Genomic DNA, 21708 nt, shown 5'->3' with positions numbered 1-21708 from the left:
GCGTGCGCCACTCCCACTTCCGCCGTCCCGCCTTTCCATTGGCGAAGGCTGCCATAGTGTTCCCACCCCCCGGCAGCGGCGCAACCAATGAGAAGTGCGACCGGCGGGTGGGCTGCGGCTCACGGGGGTGGAGGGTGCGACTCTCTCCTAACCCGGGAGAGAGACAGGCGGTGACCCGTGACCCCGCTCGCGGGCTTGTGAGACGGCGGCGGGCTCGGCCGGAGGTCCCGGCGGGCGGCGGTGCCTGGGGCTGGCTGCCGGGGCACCGAGGCGTGGGAACCGGGAGGCGCGGGCAGTCCGCTCGGGGAAGTGCCCTTGAGGCACCGCTCGGGGGTGTGTGCTGGGCGGACCGCCACGCGTGGAGCAGCCGAGTCGCCGTTGCCGCCACTCTGGAGGCGAACGGAGCGGGCGGCGTCGGGAAGGGCCAGAGGGAGGGAGTCGAGTCTGTACCGAGCCGCAGGGAGAGCCCATGTGCAGGGATTTACTTTGGACCGTGCGGTGTTACAGGCACAAAGAGCCAAAGCAAATGGGGTGGGAAAGGCGCAGTTCCTGGCAGTCCAGTTCTTGCTGGCAGAGCCAGAACGAGCCCTGGATAAGGCAGGAATGTAGCTCCTTTGTGTCTGGTTCCTGGAGCTCTGTGTCCAGGGGCCAGGCAGGAACAGTGGCATAACTTGTGGTGTTACTTTACTCTGTGGCTCTGTTCTGTGTCCTGTTGTTTTAGATTAGGAAATCAAAGCAAACAGGTTTATGCTGACAGCATTTGGCGGGTGCTTCCTGCAGTGGCCTGTAGGGCCCAAGGTGCTCATTGCATCATTTTTGTGCTTGTCTGGTTCTCTACAGCCAGCTGCCGTCCAGGACTGCTGAGTCCCCAGCAAGATACCAACAGCTGGCACGCAGGGTCTTGAGGATGTATCACAGGTGGTTTGTCACCCAGTACCTGGGCTGGGCCAAGAGTCCTTCCACACCTCTCTCCTGCTGCTGCTTCCCCAAGTGCCCACATGTGCCTGAAAACAGAGTGCCTGCCAGTCTGGGGAAGGAAGCTCACCACATCCCTTGAAAGCCTGGTGAAAGGCCATGTGTCTGGGTTTGCTTGGATGTGCTTGGGGGTGCTGCTGCCCTGGCTGGAAGTTAGAGTTTCCCTTCTTAATGAGCTTGTCACATCCTTTGCCCCTGGAGAGAGTCAGTAGAGGGTAACAGGGTTTGCCCTGCTGTAGGCTCAGCTGTGCTGCACCCCACTGTGCTGACCAGGCACATACTTGTTCCCTGTTGCCTTCTCTTTCTGTCTCCCCAACTTTGGGAGTCTCCCTGGAGCAAGGCCTGCCCGGCTCTGCATTTGTGCAGAATAACACAGTTCTCCCTTTAGCCCCTCCATGAAGCTATGCTGCAGGCAAGTTGGGGGAGGGCTGTGCGCACCCATTGGCTTCCTGCCTCTGGGAGTCCCTGCATGTTGCTGTGTGCGAGCTGCCATGGCGTGCAGAGGCCGCTCCCACGCGTGCATCCCGGGACTGGGGCATGCAGTGAATTGGCCAAAAAAAAATAACCATTGCTTCGAAGCTTTCCTTTGTTTGTTTATTTATATTGCTAGTAAGCAGAGCAGCTCTTGGAGATTAGGCAGGAGGAGAAGAGGAAGGAAAAACGGACTCTGAGGTTACGACCTCCTTGTGGATGCCGGGCTGTTTACATTCCCTGCTCTAGTCCCAATAACTATTGCAGGGCAGTTTCTTCTCAGCCTCTTGCCAGGCTGCAGAGGTTTTCCCTGCTCACGTTGTTCCTACCCTGTTCCCTACAGCGCTTTCCACTGGGCACTGCTGCTGCAGCTGCCCGAAGACGGCCAGCAGTCCCATGTCCCCTGGGGGCAGAGTCCTGTGCCTGGTCTGCTGCCTTGTATTTCATGAATGGGGATTTTGGGAGCTGTTAGCCCCGTGTAGCTGAGCTGAACCTGCAGCTCTCTGGAGAGCTGAGACAAACCCTGGGCTCTGGCTGCTCAGAGGAGGAGGGAAAAGAAGGAAGCAGTGAGAGTGGCAGTGAGGGGAGGGCAGGGAGTGTGGGGCAAGTGGGGAAGGCAGCTGGGGGCCACATGTTGGTGTCCTGGTGTACTCAGCTAAAATCCCATTGCCTTGTAGGCTGTGCTAGCTACTGTGGCCAAGGCATTGTGAGGGGTATGTGTGTGCATCCCTGGACAGCTGGAAGGAGATTCACCTGGTGGGCTACAGCTGCTGGGACCCTCTCTCCTGCTGTGGCCACAGGCAACTGCCAGCTGCACAGAACACCCTCCTTCCCTTCACCTCCCAGGTGCTTCCAGGTCCCCTGGCGCAGAGTTGGCTGCTGTGGCTTGCCAGCTGGTGCGTGAGGCAGCGGGGAGGCTGACATGGCTGCAGACGGTGCTGATGCTGTGGGCCAAAGAGCTGAGCAGGGGATGAGCTGGCTGGGCGAGGGAGGCAGCGCATTCTCTGGGCCTGCAGAAGAGCTGAAATCTGTCTTATCTCAGGGAGCTGACAGCCAGCTCAGGACGGCATCCTGCTCTGTACCATCAGGGATGGCTGCTGAAGACACTGTGTCCCCTCCACCCAGTGAATTCTGCATCTCAGGGGGCTGGATGTCATCCCTCAAGTGCTCATGTGAGGGAGGAGAAGGCTGGACAGGCTGGATAGAGCTTGGGAGCACTGGAACATCCTGTGCTAGGAGGCTGTTTGGATTAGGAACTCTCGGCGGATAAGTGGGCTGGATGAAATGCCAGGGAAGGGAATCAGAGTTTGCTGAACTCTAGTAATTGGACTCGTCTGCAGCACCCGGGTAAGCCAAGTGAGCTGCTAGCACTCAGGCGGGGAGAAGGAGCCAGCAGGCGAGAGCCAGTGGAGCCGCAGCCCAGCAGGAGCAGGGCAGGCTGTCAGCACAGTGCGGACTGCAGAGATGGGATAGGTGACATGGGAGGAAGCAGGGTAGGGTCATAGCTGGGTGCCTGAGCTGCTCACTCAGCATGAGTGACCGGGTTAAGGATGACATGGTGCATGGGAGTGGGTGAAACATGGAGCACAGTCTAAGGAGAAAGATGCACAAAAGGTATCTTCAGTGTGACATGATTGCTCTTTGGAAAGTCCATGCTCAAAGGCTTGAGACAAAAACAGAGGGGACGACTCAGGCCTGAAGCTCTCACAGCCACTGATGTGGAGGCACAGCTGTAAGGAGGTAGGAGTGAATCTGCTCAAGGGCTGAGGGACCCCAAACCAGTGTGCTACTGGGGAGAAAGTAAGAAAGTAGATCACTTTGTAAGTGAAAGGAATGGAACCAAGTGCTGAATGCACATTTAAAACTTGAGCTTCCAGTGAAAGAAGACAAAAAACCCACACAAACAGCCCATGATCAAAAGCAGGTACATGAATAGCTGGAAAGCTCAGCTCTGTGGGAGGCGCACACACACACTGCCTGAGTCATCAGCAGTTTTAGCATGCTTGAAATTCACAGCTGACGCTGCAGGTACCAGGGCACGTGTTCTGCTGTTTTTTGCTGATGACCCTGGTATAATAACAACTGTCCCCTAAACTGGCCATCCTCGGGAAAGTGTGGCTGCTGTAACTGTGTGGGCAGCCACAGAGAAACAGGCAGGGCTTGCTCTGGGGAGTAACAGGATGGACTCAGCACCTCAGGTTGGCGAAGGATTTGATGCAGCTCCTTGCTCAGCAGCCCATGTGTACGTGTGCCTTTCTCTACCTGGAAAATGGCTGCTGGCTCATCCTCACGTCAATGCAGCACCCACGGGCAGGCTGAGCCCATAGCCAGACCCTTGTGGTACTGATGGAGTCTGTGATCCCTGTGGGAAATGAGTAGGTGGTTCTATCCAGCCACCAAGTTTGACATTGCACCCCTTCCTTTTTGGAGCCTTAAAAATAGAGACCGAGGCTGGGAAGCAGGAGGTTTTTTTCTAGGGCTTGTTGCAAAAGCTGCCCAGGCTGGGCTTTCCTTGCCCTTCCCAGCCCCCAGGAGAGGCTTGGGAAGCTGGCCTCCAAATGCCTCCCCTGAATGTGGAGCTTCACTCATCAGCTTGTTCACCCATGGTGGTTCCCCAGATCTCCGTGCAGGCTGCAGGCATCTGGAGGCAGACAGTTCAGAGGCCAGGCTGATCAGGAAGAGATGAGGGAAGTGTGGGAAGTTGCTGCGTGTCACGTAGGAAAACAAACCCTAGTGAGGGATGAGGGAGCATGATGTGGGTCTGGGTGGGATGTGCTGGCCGCAGCATCGCTAGTGGTGTGCTGGGCCTTGATACCCGGCAGAGGCTTTGCTCAGTGCTACCAAAGGCACAACTGGCTCAGGAATCTCGGTGGCACTATGCAGGTGTTGGCTGTGGCTCTGTCCTGCTCAGAGGGCATGCTGCAGGCTGGCTGGGCCAGGGAGGAGGAGATGCCAGGGCCCCATCTCTCCAAGCTGGCTTTGGAGAAGCCCCCAAGCAAACCTGACACTGCTGCAGGAAGCTGGGCTCTTGGGGTGAGACAAAGCGCAGCTCAGCTGCTTTGTGGTCACCGAGGGGTCCATGACACCAGCAGTCTGGGCTGCTTCCTGGTCACCGGCCAGCTCCCCGCAGTTCCTCTGCTCTCGGTGCTGCAGCTGGCCCCGGGCTCATTTTGCTCATTGTTTGCTGCGGGTGATGGCAGCTATTCAGCAGCTGCCAGGTTTCAGGGAAGGGGAGAGATGAGCCACTCCTCCGCCCACGTTCTGGGAAAGCCTCCGGGACGAAGCCCTGCCGATGCACACGTTCGCTTCTCGACTGGGAGAGCAAGCTGCAGAGCCTGCATCCCCCCTCCGCCTGCATCCCATGTCCCCCCTTGTCAGCAAGCGGGATGCTGGGGAGCAGAGCTTGGAAGTAGCCCAGGCTGCTGCCTCATCCTGCACAACAGCGGAGCCTGCTGCTCCCCGTCTCCTCGCCTGTTTGCCTTCCAGAGCCAGGCAGAGTCTCGCCATCACAATTATTTTGCTTTGTGTCAATATTATGACAGCTAAAAGCAGGAGAACTGCATCCACATGATAAGACGCCAGAAGCTCTGGGCTGGGTGTGGATTGGGTTCAAGTTTGGCAGAGGAGAAAAACGCCTGGCAGCCCCTGCCCGCCAGCTGGCTGGGCTGGGAGAGCTGGGAGGTGAGGGGCAGCGGCAGAGCAGTGGGCGATTTGTGTCTCTGCAATTCTCTTCTCTGTTCAGTGCTCACTGCCCTTTTCCCAAAGGGTATGAAACACAATAGGTGTGCGGAATGTGCTTGGTTGTCCAGTGGAGAAGTAACCTCCGTCTCTTTCCTGGAGAGAGGGGCTGCTCCGCTCCTGCTAGGATATTCCTGTCCCTCCCAGGGCTGCCATATCCCATCCCTCCTGCCCTGTACAGGCCTGGGGTGTTTCATGTCTGCTGGCGGGGGGGGGGGCGGTCATGCACATGCTGCTGCACCAGTCTTGTCCTGGTTGCAGCCTGTTCTGGCTTTCACAAGTGCAGTATTCTGCAGCTGCTGGGGGGAAATCCCTGCAGGGTTTCTGGTGTTTCGTGGCTTTGCTCCCACCCATGGCTTCAGGAGAGGAGCTCGGGCTGAGCAGGATGAGCCGTGCCACGGGAGCTGCATCTCCTTACTACAGACTCTTGGCACCTCGTGTGCAAGGGGCTGTTTTGGCACCATTGCTGCACACCCAGTGGAGGCTGCTGATGCAACACTTACCTGTAGGCACCCACGTAACCTTGGGGCTGTGGTTCAGCTCCCTGGTGCCTTGCCCTGCTCCGGTGTTGTGCTTTCCTCCAAATGCCTAAGGCCTGGCTGGTCCTTGCTGCATGGGGGTTCCTGGCCACCAAGTGCTGCTTATGGTGGTGTGAGCTCTCTCTCACCTCCCCACCAGGCACAGCCAACCAGCAGCTGGGCTGGAAGACGGCTGGTCGTCATTAACCCTCCCATCTGCTGCCAGCATCACTGTTCTGCCTGCCTGTGGCTTTGCCCTGCTGGGAAGGTGACTGTCCCCTGCCTTGGGCTCAGCTTTGGTGTTAAATGAGGCTGGCACTGAAAAGCAAAGCATTAAGCTAAGCAGTGCTGGGTCTGCCATTCCTGACCTGTTCGTGGAGCACTGCCTGCCTGAGAGCCCTGGCTTCCCAAGGCTTGGGTCTGGCAGTCTCAGGGACATTCTCCTCAGTGGCATGGTCTGTGGTCCCTGTCAGGGATTTAAGCTGTTCCCTCGCCTGGGTCTCCTGCTTTGAACACTCTCAGCCCTAGTGCGCTCCTGTGCCCTTCCAAAACTTGTGTCTGACCTGGGCTGTCCCCAGCGCCTGTACCCACAGCTGTTGTGGTGTTGTGGGGACAGACCCCACTCTCCCCAGGCATGGAACTGGGCTGTCAGGTGCCTGTGGTTTCAGCCGCGGGTCCCCAGGGAGGCCAGACCTCCCCCGAGGAACCAAAACAAACAGCAGAGTTCCTGCCACGTGCAGCCGGGGCTGACTAAGGCCGGCTCTTCCGCCTGCTGCGGGCAGCTGGGGCCATGAGCCACCACCATCGGGGTGCACAGCACAGCCCATTTCCCCCTATTGTCAGCCTCCCCCTCGGCAAACACATCCCCCTGCGCACCTGGGCTGGGAGGAGACACTGACACCACGGGAAGCAGCCGCCAGGAGTGAGGGGTCATAGAATCATAGAAAAGTTTGGGTTGGAAGGGACCTTCAAAGCTCATCTACTCTAACGCCCGTGCAATGAGCAGGGACATCTTCAACAAGATCAGGTTGCTCAGAGCCATGTCCAGCCTGGCCTTGAATGTTTGCAGGGAGGGGGCATCTGCCATCTCTCTGGGCAACACGTGCCATTGTAAAAAATGTCGTCTTCATGTCTAGCTGCTGCTGGCATCTCTCAGCACTGGAACCACTGCCACATGACTCTGGGCAGTCCAATGGGGCCCAGGTGCCCCAGGAGGTTGCTTGCAGGTTGTTTCCTTGAGAAGCAATGCTGTCCATACAGGGTCACTGGTACCACCCTCCTTTTCTGAAAAGGCACTGGAAGTCCCCGTGTTTCCTGGAAGAAATCAGTGGCAATCTCCTGGCGCAGAGGCCTGGGTTTCCTGGTGAGGAGAGACTGGTGCTGGAGGAGCACTAGCCAGACCATGTCCATCCCTCTTCCCACTCTCTCACATCCAGGTACATGCAGCTCCAAGCAGCCAGTCTCCAACCTCTGCCTTTTGCCTTCCACCTCTACTGTGGAGGCACAACCTGCAGAACATTGAGCTGGTTTATCTCAGCATTAGCTATGAATCAAGTCCTTCACGTTTACTGATAGGGGAGCTTGGGAGAGTCTAAGAGATGGATCACAGGGCTGGGGAAAGCAATCGGATGAACACCAGCAGTGAAACATGGGCACGCTGGGATGAAGGGCAGACAAGAGGAGTGTAGTCCCTTACATCTTCATGCTGCTTTGACGTTGCAAGTCCTGTCACAGTGCAGGTAGCCACGAGGGGGACTCTTGCCCACTCAGCAGCAGCCTCAGGAGATGGCTGTGCCTGGCGCTGGGGCATGGTGTGTTTGGCACTTTCCCCAGCAGAAGCCTCCAGCCCTGATCTGACTGAGTCCAGTGTTCTCAATGGCAGCAGTGCAAAAATAATGCCCTGAGGATTTCAGGGGTGTCCTCCAAGGGCTTTGGGGTTGATGCAGAGTGTCTTGGGTACAATCAGCTTAAGAGTAATGCAGGGATGAGTTTTTGTTGGGCTATTTTCATCTAAGACACTAAAAGTGGGATTTTGTAGGGGAAAATATGCCTGTGAGTTGATTTTGATGCTCAAATGGGGCTGTCAAGGAAAAGGGGACTTAGAGGGAGCTCACCTGTAGTGAGCAGGGTGAGGTTTCGCTAGGGAGAGCGGCTGCCTGTTCTGGGCTCCATCAGTGCTCATAGGCATCCCGGGCCCCTGCTCCTCACCCATGAGTAAGAGGCAGGGAGGTGAGCCTGTTCCCCGGCAGGGCTGCACCACAGTGTGCTTGCAGCTGCATGCTGGGACTGCCCGTCTCCACTTGACTGCCAGGGCTCAGCTGCCACAAGGACATCATTCCCCACTCACCTCGCTGCCCAGTGCTGCCATTGGGGCAGGGAGGTGACACAGGCAGGTGGCAGCAGATTTGAGGCGATGCTCTCAGTCCACAGCCACCACATTGGACTCACTGTGGGGGAGGCATCTACCCTTTAAGGAAATGTCTATTTGCCTGGTGTCCCTGGATAGTCCCTTGAGCTTCCTCTGTCCCTTGTTCCCAAAGTATGTAGCTTGGCTCCCCAGAGCCTGGTGGGAGGCAGCCTGAGGGTCATGCCGTTGCATTTATAGCATCAGCCTTCAGCTCTGTCCTGCAGCTGGGGAAGAGTAGACTCAGCTCCCTGGACCCCAGGGAAGGAGGATGGCAGAGGGGAAAGCAAGCGGCCATGGCCCCAGCCAGCTGGATGTTTCTCCCATTTGCTGGAGAATGTTGCTGGTCGCATGTTACCAGTGTCCAAATATTTTTTTTCTGCTACTGCCTCTGTTCTATGCTGCCTAGAATGGGGATGCTCATCCCAGGAATGTAAACTCTGCCCAAGGCCTCTGAGGAAATAGCTTCAGACCAGGAACAGGATTGCACTCGGCAATTAAGGGCTGGACTCCCCAGCCACACGGCTCCTGGGGGAGAGCCCTTTGCTCCAGCGCCAGAGACAGGCTTTGTGTCTGAGAGGTGGCCTCGAGGGACCTTCCTGCAAGGACAAGCGTGAGGCCCTGTGTGGTCACTGTCTTTGCAATAACAGGATTCTGCCTGTCCAGTGAGTTGGCAGCAGCTGCTGCTCAGGGCAGCCTCTGCTCTGGGCTCTCTGGTGAGAGGAAATCATTCCTTTGTCCCAAATCTCATCCCTGGGGAGGTGGGGGTGTCCCTTTGGCCCAGGGGGGGACCTTGGGGTGTCAGAGGAAGAGCACAGGCATACTCCAGCCATTGCAGCATGGATGTTACCTGCTCCTTGCTTCCTAGCCAGGGGTGAGAGTGTGAACAGGCACCAAATATCACCACAGCAGCCCCTGGCAGCTGCTGTGCTGTACTGCTGCTGACTGATGAACTGCAGTGCACCCGGCCCCCCCTGGCAGGGCAGGGATTTTTCTGTGCACTTATCTCTGCAGCATCTCCCCGCTAATTTGACAGGCCCCACTCCAGCAGCTTTCTCACACTTTCAGTGGTACCAGTGCCTAGAGGCTCCAGGCAAGGTTCAGCTCTCACCAACGCTTGACCTTCTGCCACCTGCGTGGTCTGGTGAGGCTGGGGACAGGCAGCTGATGTGTCCCAAATCCCCTGGGGACAGACCCCATGGGGCTTGGGAGAAGCCACTGGCATCCTCACGCCACAGGGATGGACCTCACACAGAGGTGGGCAGGGAAGCCCTGAGGCAGCCTCCCTGCTCTCCCAGGAGGACAGAAACGTGAATCCTGGCAGGGACACACAGCCCGTTATTTCCCTAGGGCCTGCATCCCACGGAGGATCGTGTTGCCTGCTGGCATCACTTCCATTCCCTTCTCCCATAACTCCATCTTCTCTGACCGCTGCAGCTTAAAAATAGAACAGAAAAGGCCACAAAGCTCCTTCGGGTTTATCCTTGGCAGCAGGGTTTGGCCTCAGACCTGCTGCAGGGAACCTCCATGTGCCCATCCCTCCCAAGCTGGAGGGACCCCTCACAGCCAACAGGACCAGGATGGCAACTCTGGGGTTGAGGGGGCTGGAAACCCCCTCCCTGCCAGGGCTCTGACGGCAGAGGCTGGCTGGGCAGGCGTGGGGCTGCTCAGGGGGAACAGGGTGGGTGGACATACATGAGGTGCCAAAGTGGGGACAGGGAAACAGCAGAGGAATGGGGTGGATGGGTGGGAAAGGGGCTGCTGGGGGGGCACAGGGCAGCTGGGTGGGCATGGGGTAGCTGGACGGGCATGGTGCAGCATGCACTGACCCTGTGAGAAGTGGACAGGAGCCAGGGAAGCCCAGCGAGCCGAGGAGCCCCAACACGGCCCCGGTGCATCCCACCCCCGGGGTCTGCACCGAGCAGAAGTTCCTAGAAGCCCCGGGGCAGCCCGATGGGGAAACGGCCGTCGCCGGTGCGGAGAGCTGGAGGCGGGGCCTTCGCCACGCCCGGAGGCACTGGCTGCGTCCCCGCGGCCGCCGGGGCCGGGCACCTGCTCCCGCCCCGCGGCGAAGCCGGGGCGGGCGGGGGCGGGGCGGCGGCGGTGAAATAGGGCGGCGGAGCGGGGCGCGCTCTCATGGCCCGGCGGCGGCGGCACGGTGGGGCCGGTGGCCCGGCGGCGGGGCGGCATGCCGGGGGCGGCCGGGCGGTAGCGGCGGCGCTGAGTGAAAGCCGAAGCGGCGGGAGCGGCGATGCTGCTGGTCGGCGCCTTCCTGCGGCTCCTGGTGGCCGGGGCGCTGGGGGCTCCGCCCGCTCCGGTGAGAGCCGATGGGCGGGAGCGGGGTCGGAGCAGAGGCAGCACGGCCTCGCCGGTGCCGCTGCCTGGGGTGGCGGTGGCCGCCTGGGCAGCTCGTCCCTGTACTTGGTGGGGGCACGGCGGGGAGTCCCCCCATGCCGCCCGCACCAGCGCCCGCCTTTCCCTCCCTGCAGGCCCCGGAGGCGCGGGGGACCGCCAGCGCGGAGCCGCCCGGTGAGTTGGCAGCGGGCGGCCGTCGGTGCCGCTGCTGGGAGGGGGGCGGCAGCCCAGGGAGAGCTTCGCGTAGGGACGAGAGGACTCAATACCCCCGGGTCCGTTATCCTCCCGGAGCCCCGCGGCGATGCCCGATGGGACAGTGGGGAGCTCTGCTGGCGCTCGGAGCAGCCTGTTCCACCCAGCCCACCTCGGGTGCTTGCGGCACCGGGCGCCGCCGCGGGCCGGAGCGGAGCGCAGCCCTGCGCTGGGCTTGACGCTCCTCTGGTGCCGGGATGCAGGGTCCCGGGCAGGAACACTCCGCTTCGGCTCCCCTCTGCTCTCCGCGCCGGGAAACCCGAGGGCACGGTTTTCTGCTGCGCTGCGGGGCTGGGCTTCTGCGCCCTCCGAGCGAGGGCGGGCGAGACGGGGGAGCTCCGCCGCGGCGGGTTGCGGAGGGGAAGCGCGGTGCCTGAGCAGGAAGAAACAGAACTGGAGGGCTGGTGGAGAAAGAGCCCAACGAAGTGGATGTGGTGGCTGTGTGAGCCCCCACATCAGTGCGGTGATGGACCGCAAGGGCCACAAGGGGTTCCTCTTCATCCCTGTGCCCCCGTGATGGATGCAGGACCCCACTGCGGGTGCCGCACCTGCCCGGCAATGGGTCGGCTGAGCTCGGCCTCTCCGGAGTGCCTTCTTATAGCCCCCCCCCCGGTCTATTGCAGTCCTGACCTTTCGGGAGATCTGGAATCGTAGTTTCTGCCGGCCTCTGGAGCAGCTGGTGGATGTCATTACCGAGTTCCCCAACGAGGTGGAGTACATTTTCAGACCCTCCTGCGTCTCCCTGCAGCGCTGTGGGGGCTGCTGTGGGGACGAGGGTCTCCGCTGTGTCCCCGTGGAGACAAGCATGGTCACCATGCAGGTAAGCAGTGCTGCTGTGGGGCTGTGGCTGCGCCAAGTAAGTGTTGGGCTCCTTGCCAAGTGCCAGGAGGGTGAACTTACAGCTTCACGTCCTCCAGGCATCATAGCAGCATGGATAACAGGGGAGGGGGCTTACTCACAACTGCTCAAATGCATGCCGAACCGGGAGGGTCCCTTTGCCTGCTCTTTGGGCTTGTCACTGAAGCCAGGTGACACCTCTGATAGTACTGGCGTTGCTCCCTGCTTCTCCACCCTCTCCTTTCTGTGCGGTCCATCTTGCTGACTGCCATTGCCTTTCCAGACCTTCCCTGTCCCGCAGTGGGACAAGGGATGTCCCACTTGCTTATGACTCTGCCTGTCGGGGCAAAGCAGGTGCTACCCCTGAATTGCAGGGAGAAGCGAGGCTCTGGTGTGCTAGGAGGTGGCTGCAGTGGTGCTGCCAGTGAATGTGTGCTGGGGGCATGGTGGGCATGAAGGACTGTGTCAGCTGCGTTTCCAGCCCACACTGAGGGAGCTCTGCGAAGTGGGGTGCAAGATTCCAGGCTGTGAACAAGCTACCGGTTGGCTCTTCCCCATGTGCTAGTCAGCCGTTGTCCTCAAACCATAGTCCTTGCACTGTGCTGCGAGAGATCAACTGCTGCTGCTGCAGGGAGTGGAAAAACTCTGCTTTGCTGTGGGTGACAGACTAGAGAGTACCTATAATCAATCACCAATGATTTTTGGTCCTTTGGGGATTGAAAGCATGTTGGAAGGCAGGGTGAGAGTCTGCACAAAGTCTTAACTGAGGTGGAGCGAGAGCCTGACGTGAACGGGAGGCATGTCCCCAAATATGGGTCTCCCTCCGTGGGAGGATCCCGCTGCCATACGTGGGGTGGCAACACCAGGCACTTCTGTGGGGGCTAGTTTGGATCACAAGACTTATGAACATACCCCATGAAGCGCCTGAATATCCAGCTCAAACTCTGGGCTGTGGACTGACACATGACAGGGCAAATCCTGCAGCCCAGGCTGGGGAGGCACTGAGGTGCTGACTCCAGGCTCAGTGCTGCTGGAATAGGGGCCAGGAGGAGACAGCAGCAACTGAAAAGGCCTGGAAAACATGACTAGGGGGATGTTTCCAACAGAGGAGGGAGATACACAAAGTGGTCAAATGTGTGAAAGCTGTCCACAATGGCAGAGACAGAAAAATCTCTTCTAAGGCTGGGGAATCGCAAGACCATGGTACTTAGGCTACAGCTGTGGAGACACAGGGTGGCACTAGCAGAGCCTCCCGAGTTGCCAGGACAGCTGGGCCTGGCCGGTGCTGCCTGCATGTGGAGGTGGAGGTTCCAAGGAACAGGTTAGGCACGCGTCTGCCTGAGCGGCTGGGGTGGCGAGGCAGTGCTGCGGAAGCCCTTCCAGCCCCCTCCGGCCGGGAAGTAACCTTTGCTCCTCTTTCAGCTCCTGAAGATAAAGCCAAACGGGGAGGCACCCTATGTGGAGATGGCATTCACTGAGCACAAGCAGTGCGAGTGCAGGTAGGGACTCCCCGCGCTTGTTTTGTACCCCTCTGCCCCTCCAGCAAGAGCAACCCTGTCAGCTCGCGCTGCATGTGGGACAAAGATGCCCTGGGGGAACCCTGGCTGTGCTGGGACCCCACCAGACTGTCTCCTCATGGGAGTCTGCTGGTGCTTCGCTTGCTCAGCAGCAGGCTGCACCATGTCCTTGCAGCCTGCTCCACACAGCAACAGGAGTGCACAGTGTTGTGTGGTCAGGTACCTTGTGCTCTCTGCAGGGCTGGAGCTGCTGTGGCTCTGTGAGCAGGGATGTCTGTAGCCCCATCCCTGTGGCTGCTTTGGCACACCAACATAGTGCCCCCAAGGTCAGTGTTTCATCTGGGGCAGCATGCAGCCTGGAACTCCGTGGCTTGGCATACCTGGCCGAAGAGACAGCTGAAGGGCTGGACCTTGAGCCTCTGTTTCAGGGAGGCTGCCCCATCCAGGGCTGGGCACTGGGGCTTTATGCCCAAGCTGACAAATGGAAGCTTGAAATGCGCAGCGCCAGGCTGGCATGGATATGTAGTGCTGACCCAGGATGGATGCACAGCAGCAACCTGCCACAGACTCCTGGCACTAAGTTAATCCCTTGGGATGCTCACTGCCCCCAGAAGCAGTGTGAGCTTGGGCAGGACAGGGCCTCTGCCTGGGGGCTGCAGAGCTGTGGGAACAGGGAGCGGCTTTGGTGCTGTTCACAGCTGGTCCCCACTGCAGAGCCTCTCCAGCACTGCCTGCATGAGTGTTCACTCTCCATCATGACCCCAGAGCAATTTAGTATTGTGAAAACTCTGGAATGAGTGTCCTGCTGGGCAGCTGTTAGACGTGATCCTTGCCTGGAAGAAGAAAGAACCTGAGGATCCCTGGGTCGGTATTCCCCTCCAGTTGTAAGAGTGGCTATGTTGGAGCAGACCCAAGACCCGTCCAGCTCTGAGCCACCTCTGCAGCATCTCTCAGTGGATGCAGAAGAGGGAGTGGGAAGAAGCACGTGTTATTTCCTTCCCTGCTTCCAGCTATTTTCCATGCAGGGAATTTCCTGAGCCTGTTATGGTTTCCCTACCTAGGGTAACTCCCAGGGGATCTCCTGTGAGCACTTTTGGAGGCTGCCTTTGAATATATGTAAACTTCTTGCTGCTGCAGCACCTTTTGGCTTCTCCCTGAGTAGCCTTCCATACCTTTACCTTGCTGCTCTTTGAAGTTTAGTATAGGCATGGTGGATGTCCTGGCCTTGGCCCCTATAGGGGATGCCTAAGCCAAGTATGTCGTGGTTGTTGTATGAGAACCACTACTGAGACTTTTCTGCAAATCCCACATGTTACTCGGGACACTGCATCCTGTTTAACCAGCTGAGCTATGCATGCTGTCACTGAGAGCAGCTGAAAATGGACCTGTGCTTCCTGGCCTTGTGGGCAAAATGTCACATCCCCAGAGGAGTCACCGAAGCAAACCATTCCCTTCCCCTTTGCTGTCTCTGCCTTCTCCCTGCCTACTACAGTCAGCTCCTGGGTGAGGAATTGACAATGATGTGGAGAGAAGTCATATTGGGTCTGTTTTACGCATGAATTAAGCATGAACAGGTAGATTGTGCTGCACACTGGAGCATCTCAATAAACCACCTCCAGCAGCTCAGCAGGTAGCATTGCCCAAGTAGCCACTTCACTCTGTCCTTTTCCTACCCCACAGGCCCCGGCAGGACCTGATGAGGTTGGGAAGGTAAGCACCATCAGGGGTGGTGTTACTGGCTGAGCTTGTGGGTCTCATCTCCCACACATCAGCCTCTCTTGTGGTACTTTCCTTTTGAAGGAGGAGGTCCAAGGGCCGAGGTAAGAGAAAACAAGACAAGAAGAGACGTAAAGACTGTGAACTGTAAGTGAGCAGGGGCAGGTATGAGTGGTGTCTTCTGGGTTAGTTTCTTTGGGATGAGCAGCTTTGTTAAGCCTTTGGGTCCTTGCTGAGCAGTGAGGGGTTTGTGCAGAGCAGACACAGGAGAAAACAGAACAGAGAAGACAGTGGGTGGCTGTGGGGAGAAGGAGCCTTTTACTAAAGGCTCAATAAGCGCTTGGTAGTCTCCAGGCTCAGTTGCTCAAGCTGGCCAGTCCCACCCAGGTGGGGATGGATGGGCTGGGTGATGTGATGATGAGTGTAGCTCTATCACCATCACAGACCACGCTGGCTTTCCTGGATCCATGAACTTCCAGTTTCAGCCTCATCTTGCTGCCAACTGTGTCCTTCCTGCAGTCCTTGACTGGTTGTTGTTTGGGTTACTCTACCCTTTCCCTCACATTTAGCTGACTCTTACACTGCTTGCTGCAACAGCAGGGGCTGGACTGTTACTGCAGACACTTTAGGTACAAAGCTTGTGGCTGGCACTTTCTTAGTGCATATTTCCGTTTTGTCTGTAGCTTGCTGCTCAGGGCTCAGCCAGCACCTACAGCCCCATCACCCTTTTTCCTCCCCATGAAGAGGCTGCCAGTTTGTTGCCAGAGAGGCTGAGCACAGGGAGGGGGGGACCTGGGGCAGAGCTGTGAGCCTGCGGGTCCTGCTGTCTCCCCCAGTGCTGGCAGCACTCACCCCGGCTGTGCTCTCTTTGCAGATGTGGCACACCGCGCAGGTAACCTCCGCTCTGCCCCTGGCCTCGCTCCTGCTGCCTGGGTTTGAGCCACCTGTTTCCCCCAGCATGGGGGACCTGTGGAGCTGTGCCCCTTCAAGTAGCGTCAGGAAGCAGGACTCTGGCAGGGATGAGATGACTGGACTCTTGCTTGGGCCTGACAGCAACACAGCCTGGAACCAAGGACTCACTTGCCCCATCTGCACCATTGGCAGCAGGACAAAAGGACCCATGACGAGGCCTGGGGCTGAAGATGAGGAGATCAAGCAGCGTATTAGTGTTCCAGGGCATGCTGGAGGCAATGAAGAGCAGAGCTGGTGGATGTGCTGCTGGAGCTGGCTGGGGACAGCATGATGTGTGGTTGAGCTGTGATGGCTTTTAGGACTGCAGCTACAGAACTGCTCTGTCCTGCCAGTGCCCTGGAGCTGGGGAGGAAGGAAACCTGGGGCTGGCAAAGCTGCAGGGCTGCATCTGTCCCAGCTTTGCCATGGGGCAGCCCAGCTGGGTGCCAGGGAGCTCGCCTGGGAAGCCTTCCTGGTGGGGAAAGGGAGGGAATTGAGTTTGCCAGAGTTCCTCATGTACTCGCAGCCACATCCCAGCCTTGCCCTGCTCAATAAAATCTGGTGGTCAGACACAGGATCTGGCAGTGTGAGCACTCCCTGTCTGCTTTCCAGCAGCTTCAGGCAGGGCTCTTCCCCAGGGGCACCCAACAAGGTTGGAGGAGGGCAGTCCTGTGGTGGCCCAGGGCTTGTCCCCAACCTGAACTCCCACAGCATGCAAGAAGCTGCTGTTGATGTGATGCTGGACATCAGCAATCGGCAGGTCAGGATAAAGCTGCTCCCTGGCCTGAGGTCTGCTCTTGTGCTGGAGTTCAGGTGGGTACTGAGATACTCTTGGGGTGACTGCCCTTCTCTTCCACACCATGTCGTGGGGCTGTTCATGATCCCCATACTGTTCTCACTCCAGTCCAGATGTCTGGCTCACTGCCCTGTGGCTTTGCTTCCCACTGGCTGGGCTGATGTAAGGTTATAGCAGTGGGGGGCAGGCTGACCATGGGCTTTCCCAGCCAAGAAACACCCCACTCAGGCTTATTCCCCTGGTCTGGGGGCAGGCTGGCCTGGGGGCCTCATTTCTTACTGGGAACACACTGGAGTGTGTAGGGGGCTGGTGGCCCTCACTAGGGTGGCTGTGGGTGCTGCTCTTTCCCACTTTCCCCAGTCAGCCAGGTCCGTGCCTGGGTCTGGGGCAGCCACAGCCCTTGTTCCTGTATCCCTTAAGCAGTGCCTCTGTGGCTCTTCCTCTCCCCTTTTCCTGCTGCTGCTGCAGAGAGGCTGGATCTAGCTGCCAAATGCATCCCTTGGTGCTCCATGCAAGCTGTACCCTGGGTCAGTGCACATAGCTGCAAACCCTAAGAGTGAGTTGGGCACCAACATGCTTGTATGGCATCCCTGGCATGGGGTTAAAACAAAACCAAGGGATATTGAAAGCTTAAGGCAAAGTGCTGGAGGGCAAGATGTGCAAAGCCTTCAATGCTACTATCAAATGAGGTGACCTGTGGTTTATCCTGCAATGAGGGATAAGAGTGGACCCTAGTGTAGCAGGTTTTGGGGTCCAAGGCAGCTCTTTCCCACATCTGACATGGAAGCTTGTAGTCAGGGCAAGCTCCCTCAGAGACGTAATGCTGGTTTCTCCTGGATCTGGCACAAGGATATGGGGACATGGCAGGTCCTGTGGCAGTGCTACAGGGAAAGCTGGTGGTGGGTGTTGAAGTGATGTGAACCTCCATGCTGCTGCCACATAGCATGGCATGGATGGGATGAGTTTCACCCATGCAGCTGGGTATATTTTTCAGAAGCTTGCTGGAATACCTTTTGGAGCCCATTTCCTCTCCTGACATCCACAGTGTCCTGGGGCACAGCCTATGTGGGCTCTGCCTCAAAAACGGCCCATGAAACTCCTCCTTGGCTGCCTCAGTGCTCCCCTTCCCACACTGCTCAAGGTTTGTGTGGGCCATGTGGAACCCTGGCTCCAGTGGCCTGTCCTGGTCTGTATAAGCTCTCCCCATCCCCATGTGCCAGTTCAGCCTGGCTGGTTGTGCTCTGAGGCTAAGGAGAAGTGTGTGCAGCATTCAAGGGACATATGTGATGGTTTCTGTACTGTTTTTAACAGTGAAAGTTTCACCGTAGTAGTATTAAACCTTTGAAAAGGAAGTTACATAAGCAAAATGATGTTAACTAATAAAAATAAGTCTGTCAAGAGTGGTGATTAGGGTCAAAAAAAAATTCAAACACCTGCCCAGCAGCTTTTTCTAACAGTTTCTGGTGTTTGCTGTTTCCTCTTTGGCTGCTGCTCAGCACTGAGAGGTTTCAGGCAGCTCTGCCTGGAGCTGGAAGGGCTGGGTGTCTGCCTTGCTGTGTCACTTCTCCCCCTGCATTGCTTGAGTCCCCTGGGTGTTGTGTGCAGCCCCATCTCCTGCTCCTCCCATAGCAGCGGGTGTCAGGGTGGATGGCAAGGATGTGGGTGCCTGGGAGGGATGTGGCTGTGCTGTGGCAGTGGCAAGAGGATCAGCTGGGACAGGGTGGGAGCAGAGGGAGGTACCACCAGCACAGGAGATTTGGGAGATGCATCTCTGGGTGTTGGGGTTCCCTCCAGCTCCAGGGGGTGTTTCACTGAGACTTCATGGGTGAGGTGAACCTGATAAGCCCTAGCGGCTCCCTGACACTCCCAGGGCTGTTGAAGGCGTTATGCACCCTGGGGACGACTGGCTCCCTCTCCTGCCCCTGCATGTCTCTGCCAGAGGGGACACCCTCAGGACCCTCATCATCCCATGGTGGCAGGGACTTCCAGCAGGACATTGCACCCAACAGTGACATGATGGTCAGGGCTCCTGGCCTCTGGGCTCACAGCCACCACCCACAGTCCCTTCCAAAGGGACCAGCCACTGTCTGCCTGCCGCTGCACTGTGTTGCTCCCAGTTGTGCCTTCTTTGGAGGCTTACACCAGTAGCTCCTATCAGCTCCCCCTGGTCACAGCAAACATGTTCCATGAGCACCCAGACAAGGTCAGCTACATCTGCACACCCTATGTCTCCCAAGCACTGCAGAGCAGGGCTGTAGGAGAGGGCTGGTTCCCCTGCAAAGGGACTGGGACAGACCCCAGCCCCAAAGCCAGTGGGGATCAGAACACCCCCATGCTGGTCCTCCACAGACAGGCAGCAAACAAGCCCCAGTGCTCCCAAATCTGCCATCCTTCCCCTGCCTGCGTACCACTCGCAGCTGTCTTATGGGAGCAGTGCAGCACTGGCTTATCAGCATCCCTGGTCTTCCTGTGCGCCTCCCAGCTGTATAGAGCAAAGGTTTGTTTAATAAGGCTTTAGGAGCCAGAGCTGCAGCAAGATGGTTTAGATGAAGAGTTATAGGGGAGACAAAACATAAGCTGGGGTCCAGGCTGCACTAGGAACAGAATATCATGTATTTTTGGGGAAATACCGAAACTTATTTGCCAGCTGTCATGCATCTACTTTAGGCTATGAGAAAAAGGGCAGCTCTCATTCCCTTCCCTGTTGTTTGTTGGTGCTGGTCTTGCTTTGGAAGTTCCCACTTCCTAACAAGGGCCACAAGCTCTTTGGCAGGTTAATCTAAAAATAATCCCCCAAATTCAACATCCTCCAGACAGCACTGATATGGGAAACTGGAAGCCCACAGGTAAGGGCTGCTGCGCCTCAGGGCTGGTACACCTCTTCTCTCCTTGCAAGGCTCTTCCTCACAGGCCAGTCCTTGGGGCACTTCTTGCTGATGCCTTCAGCTCACTTTATTTTGCACTGCCCCCTTGTCACCTCCGCCTTGCTGGCCCCGCAGTGTGACTGCTCAGGGTTGAGCCACCCAGCATTGCACAAACTCAGCCCCACTCAGCTCTGCAAAGCTTGGGTGCTGTGAGCACCCAAAACGAGGTCAAACCATCATCTTCCGGCTCCCCCCTTCCCATGCAGAAGGGACACAGCTTGGACTGTGTGAAGCAGTAAAATGCTCTAAATACAGTCCTGATGTGACTTTGGGTAATGGCTGGTTTATCTCTGCAAGGGCTATAGGAGATGTTTGGCAGTGAACTCGCTGGAGTTTTGCTCCTCTCCTGGTGCCTCCTCTTCACACATCTCTCTGTCACCATCACCCCAATATCCAAACTTCTCTACAGACACCTTGTGCTGACTTTTGTAGTTTACCTGTGCTCTCCGTCTTCTCCAGTCCCACACAGATCTGTTGAAATCAGGCATGTGAATTGTGCTGGCAGAGTCCCTGCTCTCATCTCAGGCTCTGCTTCACTTCTTTCCTGCTCAGACTTTTCTCTTGAAGGCGGAGCCCCTGGATCCTGTTGGGAATTAAAAGGTCCTGGAGACCGGAGGTTATGAACAGGGTGAGCACAATAAATTTGTCTCTGTTAGGTAGAGGTTGGTGGGAAAAAGGAACCTGGAGGTGTTTTAAGAAGAAGCCAAAGAACCAAGCACATGGATCATGTTTAGGTAGTGGGTTGTCTTGCAAAGCAGAACCCTTTGCATCCTACCAGATCTGCCCTCTGAGGCCTTTCGCACTCCCAAGCAAATGGTCTTGGTAAGGAAGAGTGTGTTTAGCTGTCAAACACTGACCTGAGCCACAGGCATGGGCTTTACTTTTCCTGTTCTGTTTTTAACAGACTGGGCTGGGCAAAAGTGCTGCCTGAGGGAGCTAAGCTAGGGGAGATCCCCCACCATCAGTGTGAGCAGGGTATGAAGTAACAGGTTAGTCATGAACGGGATCCCCTTGGGCATCCTGGCCTGGCTCTGGGGCTGTCACTCTGCTCTGGGCTCAGATGCCACCTGGGTCCAGCCCCACAGTGAGTACCAGCTACAGTGGGGGCTGAATGCAGTGACCACCCAGGCTGGTGTGGCTGCAATGGCACAGCACAGGGCGAAACCGCCTTTTTAGAAATGTCTCCTGTTGCAACGGGACATGCCCATAGGTTAGCAAGGGATAGACAAAGATGCAGATGCCTTCCTCTTTCCAACTGAATCTAGCACAGTCTTTCTTAGGGCACCACTGGGCTTTCATTCCACCTTCCGTCCCTTTGCAGATCTCCTGCCACCCCTCCAGAAAGGACTGGTATTTGGACCCGGATCAACCATCCCACAGCTGCAGCAAACCAGTTGGCCTGAGCTGTTACTGGTTGAGTGCTCCCGATTCAGAAAATCCGGCTAATAATTGTGGTGATCTAGCAGGCCCTGCAGACCTGGCCTTCCGAGTGAAAGCCAGGCCAAGCGTGCACGCTTCTAGGTTAAGGCAAAGACATATATTTTCCACGTACAAAGCATTTGTTAACAACCAGCTGAGATCATTTTGCTGCACCTTAATGCATTTGTGCTGACCTTCTCTAGATTTGAAATAAGTTTGTAAAATCAAATAACTCCACAAGAGCTGGTAAAAGGGCCACCCGAGAGCCCAGGATTGGGGTACAACAACACCCACTTGCAAGATGCAAATCAGGAAGAATCACCCGTGCCCGGGAACAGGGCCGTGCAGAGGAGACAGGTCACCCTGCCGGGTTCTGCTGCTTCAAAGGGAGTGCACCCTCTGAGACGTAGGTAGGGGCAAAGGCTGTTTAAAAGACGGCTAATTACGTGTTATGAGAGGTAGGAAACACGGTCGCAAAGGCAGTACTTAATGAACGGGAGCTTTATTAATTAAGGGCAGTTAACGGTGACTAACGATGACAAGAAAGCAAGCAGAGCAATGGCGCTCAGCGCGTTAATACAGCGAGAAGGGACCTGCCAGGGGGCAGAGCGACGGCAGCGGGTCCCCGGCCGGGACCCCAGAGACCCGGCGCATATCCCGCGGGAGGGGGGATGATGATGATCTCATCCCCGGCCAATCAGCGCCGCCCCGGTAGCCCCGCGGCCCCGCCCCGCCCGCCGCATCTGGCGGCGCCGGAGGACGCTGCCGGTAACACCGGCCCGGGTGCGCGCCCGCGGGGCCCGGCGAGGGGCGGGGCGGGGCGGGGCGGGGGGCG

General features: G+C 57.5%; 1 protein-coding gene across 5 annotated transcripts; it reads left to right on the top strand.

The window, feature by feature from the left end:
- Window positions 1–10215: 10215 nt before the first annotated feature.
- PGF (placental growth factor) lies at window positions 10216–16311 on the top strand. 5 transcript variants are annotated; one of them, XM_065839163.2, is made up of 7 exons: window positions 10265–10423; window positions 10596–10635; window positions 11337–11533; window positions 12973–13049; window positions 14748–14777; window positions 14868–14930; window positions 15658–16311. In XM_065839163.2, exons 1-7 carry the CDS (start codon window positions 10358–10360, stop codon window positions 15677–15679), a joined length of 495 nt encoding a protein of 164 aa, XP_065695235.1. In that variant the 5' UTR covers window positions 10265–10357; the 3' UTR covers window positions 15680–16311. The 5 variants fall into 5 exon arrangements, with proteins under 5 accessions (XP_071665538.1, XP_065695235.1, XP_065695236.2 ...); XM_071809437.1 differs by lacking the exon at window positions 10596–10635 and having other exon boundaries at window positions 10216–10423; XM_065839164.2 differs by lacking the exon at window positions 10265–10423 and having other exon boundaries at window positions 10431–10635; window positions 14868–14887.
- The last annotated feature ends 5397 nt before the right edge of the window (window positions 16312–21708 follow it).

Source organism: Patagioenas fasciata, chromosome 5 (genome assembly GCF_037038585.1).
Source record: "Patagioenas fasciata isolate bPatFas1 chromosome 5, bPatFas1.hap1, whole genome shotgun sequence".
Lineage (NCBI taxonomy): Eukaryota > Metazoa > Chordata > Aves > Columbiformes > Columbidae > Patagioenas > Patagioenas fasciata.
Note: the sequence above shows the minus strand (reverse complement) of the source record. Positions and strands in the feature narration are given on the sequence as shown.

Excerpts from the sequence above, each read along its gene's own strand:
- PGF (XM_065839164.2), top strand. The coding sequence starts at position 10,434 with ATGGGCGGGAGCGGGGTCGGAGCAGAGGCAGCACGGCCTCGCCGGTGC. Across the intron at positions 10,636-11,336 it reads CGCCAGCGCGGAGCCGCCCG|TCCTGACCTTTCGGGAGATC; the intron begins GTGAGTTGGCAG and ends GGTCTATTGCAG. Across the intron at positions 11,534-12,972 it reads CAAGCATGGTCACCATGCAG|CTCCTGAAGATAAAGCCAAA; the intron begins GTAAGCAGTGCT and ends CTCCTCTTTCAG.